At 35.0% G+C, this 13,870-nt stretch overlaps 1 protein-coding gene across 2 annotated transcripts in view; it reads left to right on the top strand.

Moving 5' to 3' along the window:
• The window catches only part of loqs (loquacious), a 52,759-nt gene that overhangs the window by 17,698 nt on the left and 21,191 nt on the right, over nt 1–13,870 (top strand). For both annotated transcript variants that reach the window (XM_069822414.1, XM_069822406.1), the window contains exons 3-5: nt 600–729; nt 5,593–5,774; nt 8,798–8,916. In XM_069822414.1, the coding sequence (XP_069678515.1) occupies nt 600–729; nt 5,593–5,774; nt 8,798–8,916 (431 nt within the window). The remainder of the gene's footprint in view (nt 1–599; nt 730–5,592; nt 5,775–8,797; nt 8,917–13,870) is intronic.

Here is a 13,870-nt window from a genome sequence, read left to right as displayed (position 1 = left end):
AATGCATGCATTGAATTCTCTCATATGCAGCATATATGTATCCATAATAATTGTTACTGGTTGCAGTTCAGGACTTAAATCTGCCCACTTGCTCTTTAGGAAATATGAATCATCAGCCATAAATCTAGAAAGTAATGACAACCAAAATTTACACTTGATCATTAAGAATGATGTATGAGAAAATAAATAAAAGAAGAAAGAAAGCTGATTTAAGGTTAGGTTGTTATGCTAACCTAAAATTATGCAAAAGGTATAGCCATCATCAACAATACACTTTCATATTATTGAAGTGTGTACAGATTTTTTTTCTTGTTAAATTATTGCTGTTAATAATGTTAATTCTTTATTAGTTTATGTTATTTTTTATTGTCTTCTCCTCCCCTCCTGATTTATGCCACTCTAACCTTACATAGAGGTTACTATTTTCCTGTATGTAAGAGCTCAGGTATTATTTTGAAGTAGTGGCAAAGAAGAAAATATTTTGTTAGTTGTGATATTTAAGCCTTAATGGTTACATTGATTTACTGTGTGTAAAAATGTCTTGGGAATAATTATAATTTAAATTGTGCTAATGGACGAAGACATTTCTTTGTTCACAGCTATGGGAACTGGGCGATCTAAGAAGGAAGCTAAACATGCTGCTGCCAAGGCTGTACTTGATAAGATGATTGTTGGTTCCCAGGAAGACGGCTCGGGTGGTGTTGGAGCTAACAATGCAGTGTCTGAGGTGTAAGTTTGTATTATGGTGATACAGGTGTTTCAGATACAAGCTAGGTAAATGGAAGGATGAAATAAAATTAAGGTAAAATTCTAGGATACTTATGGTGTGACTTGAGCCATTGTTGCGCGAACATAGCGACATGACAAAAATTTCCAGCTCTTAAATAAAAATACGGCTGAACAAGTATTGTGATACCACGGTAGGCTGCAACTCGCTGCTCCATGTCATTGTTGGCAAAAGTCTAAATGCTTTCATACCCAAATCTTTTTTCATGTGATCATGCATTGTTGAATGCGATACATGAAGTTCAGCGGTTTTTTCGCAAATTTATTTAGTTGGAGACTGAGCGACCGTGGCACATGTTTCCTGTTGCGTCTTCTTACATCCAGTACATGATCTGTCTTTAACGCTGCCTGTAGAAAATGCATGTTTCTCCAAATCAAGCAGGGTTCCTTTAAGGTGCGTCCTTGCCAAAGTGATCACTTAACATATTCTGTGTCATTGTTTGCCCTGAGTATGATCATTCATGCACCCACTCATGCTACTAATCATTCCTCAGTAGTGTAAAAGTGTCTGTTCACATCAGCCATGGGATCACAACTGAACTGCTGACTGTTCTCTCAGTGCCTTCAAAGCAGGATATCAGTATCACAACTGAAACAACACAAGAACAAAATATAATAAAGGGGTACAGGGACTTCTTGGACAGTTTGTACAAAAACCTTAACCTTGTTACTGAACTAGGGTGTATGCCAAGTAAGCTAACGTAATCACTTGCACAAGGCATAACTATTGTCTACACAAAACTTCTAACCTTGTCACTGAACTAGGGACTAAACCATGCCAATCTAACCTAATTCTTTGTCAATCAATCATTCCGGTGTCATAACAGCTGTTGCCGTCTTCTGGAAACCAAACGTCACTCCTCTCTGTTCATCCATTGGTGCAACAACTCAAGTCGCATTATACCTATTCTACACATACCCAAAATTACGAGGGCTATTCATAAAGTAACTTCCGTTTTCATATAGCGTGCGTAATGACAGACAGTGGCGCTTCTCTTGCGGTGGAGTGTACCGTGAAGCAATACTCGTCGCGTGGTAGAGTCAAGGTCGTGTCTTTGTTCCTCTCTGAGCCACGTGCTGTCAAAATATGTGCTGCAATCGCAGGTCCCGCCAGGTGTGAGATACGTTCTGTAATAAGATTTCTTGTGGCCAAAAACTGTAAAGCTAGTGAAATCCATCGCCAAACTTTGTAAAGTTTATGGGCCATACGTAATAGGTGAAGGTGGTGTAAGACAATGGTGCCGTATGTTCAGAAATGGGCGAGCCAATGTCCATGATGAAGAGAGAAGTGGTCAATCGAGTATCATGAATGCAGATCTGATTTGTTTGGTTGACGAAAGGGTTAGAACAAACTGCAGGTTCACCATGTTGGAGCTTAGTGAGGATTTTCCACAGATTAGTTGTACTCTTCTATACAAAGTGATTACCTAAGATTTGGGCTACCGGAAACTTTCTGCCAAATGGATGCCAAAACTCCTTTCTGAGGAACAAAAGGCTTAGTGGATGGGAGCAGCACTGTCCTTTCTTGAGCGTTATGAAGGAGAAGGTGATGCTTTTCTCGATCAGATTGTGACAGGAGATGAGTCTTGGGTGCGGTATGTGAATGCAGAAACAAAGTTTCAATCAATGCAGTGGGGCCATATTCACTCCCCGAAAAAACCCACAAAGTGTCATCAAACACTTTCCATGAGGAAATTCATGGCAGCTGTCTTCTGGGACAGAAAAGGAATTTTGCTAGTGGAGTTCTTTGAGAGGAATGCCACAATTAATGCTGAGTGTTACTGAACACACTAACAAACTTGAAAAGGGCCATTCAAAACAAACAAACGCCATGGCATGTTGAGCTCTGGGGTGATTTTCCTGCATGACAACACCTGGCCGCATACAGCGTGTCATACTGTGACCAAACTGCAAGAGTTCAACTGGGAAGTATTGGATCACTCTGCGTATAGCCCAGATTTGGTGCCTAGCAATTACAATCTCTTCATGCACATGAAGACGTGGCTTGGCTTGAAGTGCTTTGACGATGACGAAGAGTTGAAAACCAGCGTCGTAGGTTGGCTTCAGTTGCAGGTGGCCAAGTTCTACAATTGCAGAATTTCAAAGCTCGTCAGACGCTACGACAAGTGTCTCAATGTGACTGGAAACTATGTGGAAAAATAAACTAGAGTGTATACTTTCAAACGTATTGTAACCCAATTCTGTAATGTCATTCACAGGTTTGTAAAAAATAAACGGAAGTTACTTTATGAATAGCCCTCGTAATTAATTGTATACAGCATTACGTTTTTTTTATATTCAGTGTGATCTATAACTGAAACAGTAATACAGTATATATTAATTTTTGAAAAGATAATTCTAAAACAAAATGTAAACCACATATTTTTTTTGTCTTTATTGAACTTGAATAAATGATGTCATTATATTACCCACATTTTCTCTATACAATTGTTCAGCAAGTAAAATAAACATATTAAGCAAAGCTTTGTCAAATTATTCATTATCACTTTCTTGTAAATTTAGGAAGTCCACATTTTTTTTTGTTGTGATACTCTCACATATCTCGTGAAAATCTGAGTTACATCTACAAGCTTATTGATGACATAACTTAGAGAGTTGAACTTTCTGCACTAACAGGAACGTAGGTACTGCAAGTAGGTTAGATTATGATGCTCACTGCATTTTTCACTCCTTCATACCTCGTGTCTGATGATGGAACTTGAAATACCTTTTAAGCTATAAAGTAATATGCAACTCAGCTACTGATTTATATTCACTTGTATTTTTAACTTTCATAATAGGACCATCCTCTCTAATGCACATTTCACATCTTTTGAAAAATATAGTATAACATGCATATTTCATATCTGTTGATAGAATTGAACCATAGGCACATAGTCCATTTCATTCACTTTACGAACAATTGTTTTATACGTCTTCAGTTTTAACAATTTTATTGCTTTCCAAGCTGATGTCTAGGATACAGCTGTTTGTTGAGTTACCTTTCTCAACAGGTTTGTAGGAGACTGTTATAGCCTATAGTCTATCTCAACAAGTTCTTCTTCAGTTAGAATATGATTCATGCACCTTCTTTTTGCATTTAAAATGAGCTAGTTTCTTTCACAAAATTCTATATTGTTGAATCAGATGATTATTGAACGCTAGTGTATTTACAAAAAGCTATACTTAGTTAAGCTGTATCTACACAGTTCAGTTTTCCATGCGCGTACGTATGCAGCCTGGGAAGAATATTGAAAGAATCAAATTTAAAACTCGCATTCAGTTAAGATGCATGAAGATTTTGTGTCTACATGGTGCGCCGGGTTTAACATCATCTTCACTGTGTGTGTGGGTATGTATGTGTTTGCGCTTGTGTGCGTGCGTGCACGCACACGCTTCTTCTTGAATGTGTAAAGTTGAAAGAAAACTTGAACCATGTAGATGCACCGTTAGTTAGTTTCCAATGGCTGGATCTTGACTTAACGTCATCTTCCTTCTTGCTTTCCAGTAGAGGCTACATAGAAATATAGCATGATACTTTTTGTGGGATTTTTTCGTAATTGTATAAATGAAGATTACTCTTCTAACGTGTACTACCTTACCACAAACTAAACTGAACTGCACTGAATGGAAGTCAGCTGTATACTAATGATCTAATCTTGATGTCCCTTGAGCCTGTGTTATCTGTCCAATCAGTGCAACATAAAACCTTCCCACTCTCAAGCCAGTGGAAATGTGCACACTATTTTCTCGACTGTCACATTCAATGTATAACTATAAAAGGCCGATGGCAAGTACCTGAGCGAAACCTGTTCCCTGGCAAATGCTCTGTACCATCATAATATATTTATACAATGAAGCATGTTGCTTGTTAATTCTGTTAATCTCTGCAGATTTTTCCTTTTGAAGTGTGCAAATTTAATTTTATCAAAATGGATCTTCTAGAAATGTTTGATGTCTGACCTTGTAAGGGACGATAATTGGGACTTTGTAACATTGTATGATTATGAAAAGTTTTGAAAGTATTCTTTTTTCTTGAAAGGATTGCAGTTTGTGTAGCGAAATATTACATATGTTATTTTTTCATTTTGAAGAGACAGTGTAGACCGATAAGCAATTGAATAAAGCGAATATAGGTTTAATGGGTCCGTCTGTTTGCTTATCATGTAATGTGTAGTCTTGTATTAATAACTAAACCACATTTATTGATGGGATTAACGTTTTCGGCAATTGTTTGCCATCATCAAATCATCACAAGTATCATATTATACACGCTAAATACTAAATACAAATGTGCATTGAATGAAGTAATATTCGGGCAAACAGAACTTGGTTACCACTTGACTTAATGAAAGCTACATTCTAATCAAATGCGTCCTGACTCAGCTGTTTACATAATCAATTTTTTTTACATTTTGTTATAAGTGTTATTGAACACCAAATTATGACAAAATAATTACATATGTTATTGATTCTTCATGTGGAAATATGTTCCATGAACTGCGTAAGTTAAAACAATCAAGTTGTGGACATACTTAATGTAAAATAATTGCTGTGTTTAAAAATTGCTATTGAAATTACATTTACATATATCAAGTAATCACCCGTATTATTGCATTTTATCATAAATGTTAAAATTGAACATACAATAAATAAAATTGTGACGTGAAATGATTACATTTGCTGTTGATGTAAGAAGTATTATGTTCCATATGTTGCATAAGTTGAAACAAACAGGTTATCAACATTCATAATGCAAAATGATTGCTGTGTTTAAAAATTATGATGTTTCTTTCATTTCGATAGGAAGGCTGAAATAATATCACCCTATGATGACAAGATTCCAGGCAATCCAATTGGAACACTGCAAGAAATGTGCATGTCTCGCCGTTGGCCACCACCTAGCTATGAGATGGTGAATGAGGAAGGTCTTCCACATGAACGTCTATTCACTATTGCCTGCGTTGTATTCAAACATCGTGAAACAGGTAGGTTGTTACTGTGGATTGACGAAATTACATTGCATCATTATTCTCTTTAAAACTCTTTCTTAGAAAAAAGGTATAAGGAAGGATTATAATTCCCTATGCTACAGATTCTGTTGCTGTTTCAGGTCTATGTTTTGAATTACTGAGACTGTAAGACTTTAATCCTAGCTTTATTTTTCATACTAAGAATATGGCATAGAAGAGAACCTTAATGCTATAAAAAATGTTTAATTAATTTTAAATTTTCTACCCACAGTTCTATGGCACCTGCTGACATCTAAAATGTAGGAATTATGTGAAAATTATTAAGCAGTAGTTCAGTAGGTATTGTAGAAATCACAATTCTACAGATCTTTGTGAATTGTGTAAATGGTTAACAATGGCATGTATAGGTTTCAAGAAACAAGCATGTTGTTGGAGTCATGATATTGTATGATCTCTGAATGTTTGACTTACGATTGTTTTATATGCATGAATCTAGTTATAAGGGCGCTATTGATTCTGTAATTTTAGAGAGAGAGAGAGAGAGAGAGAGAGCTTCAGAGTTCACTATATCGTAATTTGTATGATGAATTATTCATTCATTCATTTATAGTTTTCTGCCCAAGGGCAAGTCTTTCACTCCAAATTCGGTATTCTCTAATATTTCTTATATTCTGCCTTTCTCTTAATCTCTGTATAGGATCCATATATCTTAATGTAATCTATCATCTGATATCTTCTTCTGCCTCGAACTTTTCTCCCTTTCACCAGTCCTTCCAGTGCATCCTTCAGTAGGCAGTTTGTTCTCAGCCATTGACCCAGCCAATTCCTTTTTATTTTTCTGATCAGTTTCAGCATTTTCTTTCTCAATTCTTTCCAGTATAACTTCATTTCTTATTCTGTCTGTCCATTTCTCATGCTCCATTCTTCTCCATATCCATATTTCAATTGCTTCAAGTCGTTTCTCTTCACTTCGTCGTAAAGTCCATATTTCTTCCTGATACGATGTCACATTTTACACAAAGTACTTTCCTAGCCTCTTCCTTAATTCTTTTTCCAGAGGTCCGCAGAATGGTGAATTATGATAAAATTAATTCAGAATTGAAATATAAATTTTATTAAGTCTCAAAGATTCAGATGATTTGGATATGTACATAGAATGACAAATGAAAGGTTAACTAAAGAAATTGTAAATAACCATTTTGAATAAGAACACAGGACAGACCAGAAATGCAGTATGGGAGGATTACGAATAAAAGATGTGAAAACCATGAAAATAAAAAATTGGATAAAATGCATGCAAGTTAGGAAAGAGTGGAAGAAAATTGTTGATATGGCCAAAACTTTCAGTATATGAAGTTGTAACATCTTAAAAGAAGAAGAGAAACTAATTTGTATTCATTGTGTCTCTGAACTCTAGTGAAACCTATTGATCATATCATGCCCAATTGAGAAGGGTGTCTTCCTAAGGCAAAGAATTAAATATTGTAAGATATATGATCTGATTTAGTTAATAGATAACTTGTAATGTATTCAGTAATCCATGAGTTACGAAATACTGGAACATACATACAGTAAAAGTTCTTGAAACTGAGGTCTTACTTTACAGTATACATACGCAATTATTAACTGAGTATACTGTGTTACGATTTTATGACATTTGACTTTAGGGAATTCTAACATTTCTACTTTCAAATACCACCAGAGAGCCATTGAACTGACAGTAGAAGTGTACAGGGTGTTAAAAAATAACGTTTACAACGTTTCAGGGATAATAGAGGAGGTAAAAACAAACATCTTTTTTAAGTAACAAAACTTTGGCAGATGCGCCATTTATTGTGTACATAAATATTAGTATAATCCATAAGGAATGAGACCAATTATTGTTTTAGAGGTGGTGTTCAAACTGCCGTCCATTGAAGACATTGCACAACTGATACCTTCGTACTATGGAGTGTCTGCGATGATGAAAAAGGCCAACATTGTCTCGAATAACATGTGCAGCTCCAACAAAGCGAGTAACTAAGTCTTCTGCTGTATCGATTGGTGTCTTATACACAAGACGTTTCACGTCTCCCCACAAAAAGAAATCCAGTGATATTAGGTCTGGTGATCGAGATGGTCACAGTACTGGCCCACCCCTGCCAATCCAACGATTGGGGAATGTAGCATTTAGGTGGCTTCTGACACTACAATCAAAGTGCACCGTCATGCTGAAACCATATTCGTTCTCTGATGTTCAATGGAATATTTTCTAAAAGTTCTGGTAGGACGTCGCGTAGAAGAACAAAATAACTACCACCATGGAGACTGTTAGGCAACAGATAAGGCCCTACAAGATGGTCGTGCACAAACAGAACTAACCAGAGTGTGTTGTGATGGAAGTCAAGTCATCTATCCTTCAGGCCACTTAGCGGCAAAACAGCGCATCTGCTAAAGTTTTGTCACTTAAAACAGATGTTTGTTTTTACATCCTCTATCATCCCTGAAACGTTGTAAACGTTATTTTTAATACCCTGTATATGTCAGATACAGTGGTTAGTTTGGATATTATGTTATAACGTTAATAGGTCGAATGTCGAAGGTTCCTTTAAATTCTATTAAATTAATTTGATCTAGGATCCAAAGCTTTACTTCCCTCATGAATTTTTTTCATCTGAAAATCCATTTACCTCAAGTGCACTTACATTCCATGCTTGGGAAACCATTGAATGACTAAGGACATTAATTCCTAAAAGAACTCAGTCTACTGTTGTTGTTTAATCAATTGTTCGAAGACATATTTGAACCTCACAAGTGATATCAATAAGGCAACTAGGTATACTTTTAAATTGTGTCTTACTTCTCTATATTATGTGTGTGTGTGTCTAATGCCTACCCACTTCACTTGAGTGATTCAGGTTCTGCATACTGCACATAGATGGAAGGCTGTGACCCATTTGCAAGTTGCATACCACTTGGCAGGCCACGTTATGCATGATGTGTATGAAGGGTTATGTCGTGTACTAAGACTTCACCATATATTTGCTTTCTGTTATTAGGTACAGGGAAATCGAAGAAGTTAGCAAAAAGGCAGGCAGCTCATAGGATGTGGGAGAAACTCCAAGACAGTCCTATTGTATCTTCAAGTGTTGGTCCTGGTTTGGATGATGAAGATGAGGTATATGCATATGTAATACAGTAATATACTGCTTTTAAATATATCTAATATTTTCTATATTCTCCTCTCATGTAGTTTTGGAAGTCAGTTTCGTAGGTGTGTATATAGTTCGAATTGTATTTTATTATGTTTTATGTAAGTAGGTTCTGTTTGCAAACTTCAGAAAATGATGTGCTACGGTACTTATTTATTTTTTTACATCATACTACAGACTTAGAAACATCCTAGTATTTTGGAGCTTTGTAGAAGCTTATAAGGAAATGAGATAAACCTTTCTGTAGAATATGTTACAGAGAGCTATTCTCCGAGATTGGACTTAAGTCTTAAATCATGTTAAGGAAATAATATTGAACAATAACATTTCAAAACATTAAACAGCTGTACAAAGTATGTCTATATATCATGATAAAAATCAGTATAGGATTTGGAATCTGTGAAAATTCTAATGCAAAAAAAAAAATTGCTCGAGCGAGTTTGGAGATATAAATCAGTTGAACCTTGCTTTGGAAGAAGATAATGATTTTCTGGAAAAGGAAACAGTGGTGACTTATGCAGGAGAGATTAAGGTTGGAATTTTCCCATTGCTAATGAATGTAGATCAGGAATTTTCAAGGTTGCACAACCATATTAAGAAGGATTCTTTCTCTCTCTATTTCAATTGCCATTGCCCTTTTCACCTGATGCTGAAAGCAGACCAACTTCTCAGTTTCCCTCTTTCTTAGGGTTTATAATTTAATATTTTATGTTCCTTCTCTTTGTTAAATTTATACTACACATTAAAGCAAGAATGTTTAGTCCATTTTCGAACACAGTCCATTTTCGATCCACCCTATTTTGCATACCACAAAAAAAAGTATGATCATGTTAGACTCTGTGATTTTCAGCATTGACCCATAATGTTATGTGCAAGATGTGTCACTAATTTCGAACCATGTTCTTACAATGCAGGGGAGGAAAGGTACTTAGTGAGTAGCCTAAGTTTAGTGTTTGTGTGATGGTGTGAGTGTTTGTAAAATCGTGTTCTTTCATGCACAGTTACATAATAGTTGAAATTTGAAAATGTTGAAAAGATTATACGAGTTCACAAGAGTATAATGTGAAAAGGTTAAATTTGATGCCCTTGTGTCATTTGTGCCGTTTTATGTAAATCTAAGAAGTTATGGAATGCATGAGAAATCATGTCTGATTTGTTTCATATGTTGATCTGAAAAATGGAAGAGGTAAGTGTGTGGAATTAGGGAAGAAAATAGAAATGCAACAGTTTGGTCACTTCATTTCTGGCAGTAAAAAAAATGTATTTTTATACACACATACATAGTGTTCTGCCAAATGGCAAGTCTTTCACTGCAAATCCAGCATTCTCCAATCTTTCCTATTTTCTGCCTTCCTCTTAGTCGCCACATATGATCCATATATCTTAATGTTTTTTTATTATCTGATATGTTCTTCTGCCCCAAACTTTTCTCCTGTTTACCATTCCTTCCAGTGCATCCTTCAGTAGGCAGTTTCTTCTCAGTCAGTGACCCAACCAATTCCTTTTTCCCTTCCTAATCAGTTTCAGCATAATTCTTTCTTCACCCACTCTTTCCAACACAACTTCATTTTTTACTCTGTCTTTCCATTTCACACATTCCATTCTTCTCCATATCCACATTTCAAATGCTTCTATACTAGTTTCCACCTTATGAGGTGACTAAACAGGAAATAACATGTTGCTGTCAGTATAGGCTTGGTTGCCATATTGTCATAGCGTGAGTTCAGATTTAGTTAAACACTTTGCAATGTTCACTAGAATATTTGAAGTATGCATATAATGGAGTATTTGAAGTGCTTGTGATTTACAGTTTACAGTCACAATAACAGCGACAGTGATATAGCACACAAAAGCACCTACATATAACACATATAACCTGGTACCGTAAGTTTGGCAATATTGTCCTGTAAAACAAGAGAACATCATATTGTGCTTTTTTGGCATTGTATTGCCAATGTGTCATTAGCAGACTAATTTTTGCAATATAAATTTCCATGAAAAGTTATCTTCTAACCCAATGTGACAATGCTATACAAGCTACCCTCTAGCCCGCACTCATACCTCTCCGATAGAACTACTTCCTGTTTTGTTGCTTTAAAACTTGGAAACTAGTATACTCGCTTCTCTTCACTTCGTCATAATATCCATGTTTCTGCCCCATACAATGTCACACTACACAAAACACCACTAGTTTCTTCTTCCTTAGTTCTTTTTCCAGAGGTCCGCAGAAGGTGCTCTTTTTTGTATTAAAAGTGTATTTTTATATAATTTTGAATTACTCTACCCTTTCCTTCCCAATTACATGTGGTTAACATATTGTAAAGTATATATACTTTTATAAAGCTTTTTTTCCGTCATGTCTAAATGTACTTCAGTGTTCAGTATAAAGCATAAATATTTTCTGATTTTGTGTATTATAGTGTAATATTCTAATTATTCAATTGTTGCACTAAACTTGTTCATCGTATTTGAGAAACTTAATTGTACTTAATAGAACACTATGGGCCGATTCAACAACCATATTTAATTTTAATTGTTACTTAGTCTTCTTAATTGACACTTACAGGGATAATGCATTCCACCAACACAAATTGGGCTTTAAGCTTTCATTAAACTACATTTAAGTTAATTGGTCAATATTTGATCATGTAAATAATTAATCCTGCATTATCGACAATAATTTTCATCATGGCGAGGAGAATGATGGAATTGATACTTGAAAATGATTTCTTACCAACATGGGTGGTGATAATTTCAAAAGAGAAGATTATTTTTATACAGTGGTTGAAAATCATTTGCAAATGCGGTTTAGACTAAGCAGAACATCAGCATTGTATATTTTGAATAGTACAGAAGGTGATTTAGAATTTCCAACTGGTAGTTATATACTTCATGATATTATTTAAATGATGCATTTATTGACGAAACGTTTAATCAATCTTCAGTTGCCTAAAATATAGAAACTTTTTGCTTGTTGCATGATATTTCCTTGTATCTACTTTCTAATTATCCCGTTTTGTCTTCAGTATTGCTGAAGATACTAGGATGAAGTTTTTTTTTTCATTGAAATCTGTTTCTACTTATTTCCAACCTTTTGTCTTTTCTACTAAATTCTGCCCATCCGACTTTTTAGTTTTCGATGATTTTAATATGTTTTGAGGTTACCTCTGTTTATGATGACATTTCATAGTCTCAATATATACTCACTATAAAGGTCACTACTTACATCAACAAGGCACATGGCCTTCGTAATTACTATTTTACTATGATTCCGAAGGCCGTGATGACTTAATTGGAAATTAAATGGACATTTATTTTAAATGTGCATTATTTTTGTAAAATGCAAACGAATTAAATATGATTTAACTTCTGCATTTAAGTTAAATAACAATTAATTATGGTTGAGTAACATGTTGGTGAAATTGACCCTAATTATCCGAACTAATTAGAATCTAGATTAGTCTATGTAATCAAAAATCCAAACAATTTGCCTCATACACCAAAATAGTGTGTACATCCTTTATTGAAAGTATGCATATATGTGTGTCTGTGTGTATTGCACAATAAAAACATAAATCATCGAGCTTTGTAAAAGCAATTATAGTAAAAAATTACTACACATAAAGATCAGGATATGTATTTAAAATTACTTTCTTTACAGGTATGTTTTCATAGACATTTGACATAAACAGTTTTTTCTCTTCATTGCAGCTAAATCTCTGTTCAAGTCATTTGTTTGAATGTGCTGTTCGAATATGTACTGCATAGCCAATGCTGCATGGGTCATTCGAAAATTAGTGGCAACACTTTAATTAAGATCAAAAACTTATTTATTCACAATTGATATAATTACAGTTCTTGAAGTTACCTTCTCCAGTAACACCCATTGCCACACCAATGGAAGATGACCAATGCAATCCACAGCTTCACTTTGCTCTATAAGCTTCTAATTCACTACTCTACAGCTGTTGTAATGGACTGTCTATTTCTGAAGCCTACCCCACTCAGTGATTATTTCATCTTAGGGAAAAGGTCGTAGTTGCATAAATTCATATCCGGAGAAACAGAGGCTGCTCTAGAACTTTCCAGTTCCACCTGCTAAATAAATTACCCACGTAACGAGCACCATCGCAATGCACAATGGGATGAGTATGCAAGAGATTTTGGTGCTTCCAGTGCATTGCTGGTTGTAAATGGTGTTGCAGAAGATGACATATGCAGCATCCATACGCATTTCATTTGGAACAGAATGAGTGATTATGCAGTACATAAATTATAAACAATAAACATAATTTTGAGAAGGTCCTATTCTTGTCTACATTTTTTAGGCATTATGGCATTGAATATACGTCTTCTTATTACGTCCACTGCATATAGAAGATAAATGATATTGTTACCTTATAATTAGGGAACGAATTTCTAGGTGTTAAAAAAGAGAGATTTGGAACTTTTAGGATTTATATAAAGTTAACAACTAATAATTTTAATTTGAGTAAATATTCCATTTTAGGTGGAATTTGTGTACAAAGAACTTGTACTGACAATGAGTGCTACTGAACTGAAGACTCAAATTCTATGAGTGAAGAGACTATTTGCTGATTGGTCAGTTTCGCTACTCATAACGGGGTGCACTGATATGAAAACTAATTTGTAAGAGCTCATCTAACTTGAACAACCTACCACCCTTTTATGCTAGGATGCGCTTTTCCAAATAAAATTTGGTTCCTGGAAGGAAATTAGGTACAATCTTCTTCCCTCCCCTTCTAAGACCAGTATGAAACAAACTTTCCAGACCATTGTTTTTCTGTAAGGGAAATTTTTTACATTTGAAGTAGCAGTTTTTGTATTTTTTTGGGGCATATTTGCAGTTTTAGTATGTATATTTTTATTTTAAATATGCACAAACTTCTAAGAAGATGC

The sequence above is a fragment of the Periplaneta americana genome, chromosome 1 (assembly GCF_040183065.1).
Source record: "Periplaneta americana isolate PAMFEO1 chromosome 1, P.americana_PAMFEO1_priV1, whole genome shotgun sequence".
Taxonomy (NCBI): Eukaryota; Metazoa; Arthropoda; class Insecta; order Blattodea; family Blattidae; genus Periplaneta; species Periplaneta americana.
This window is presented reverse-complemented; position numbering and strand designations above follow the sequence as displayed.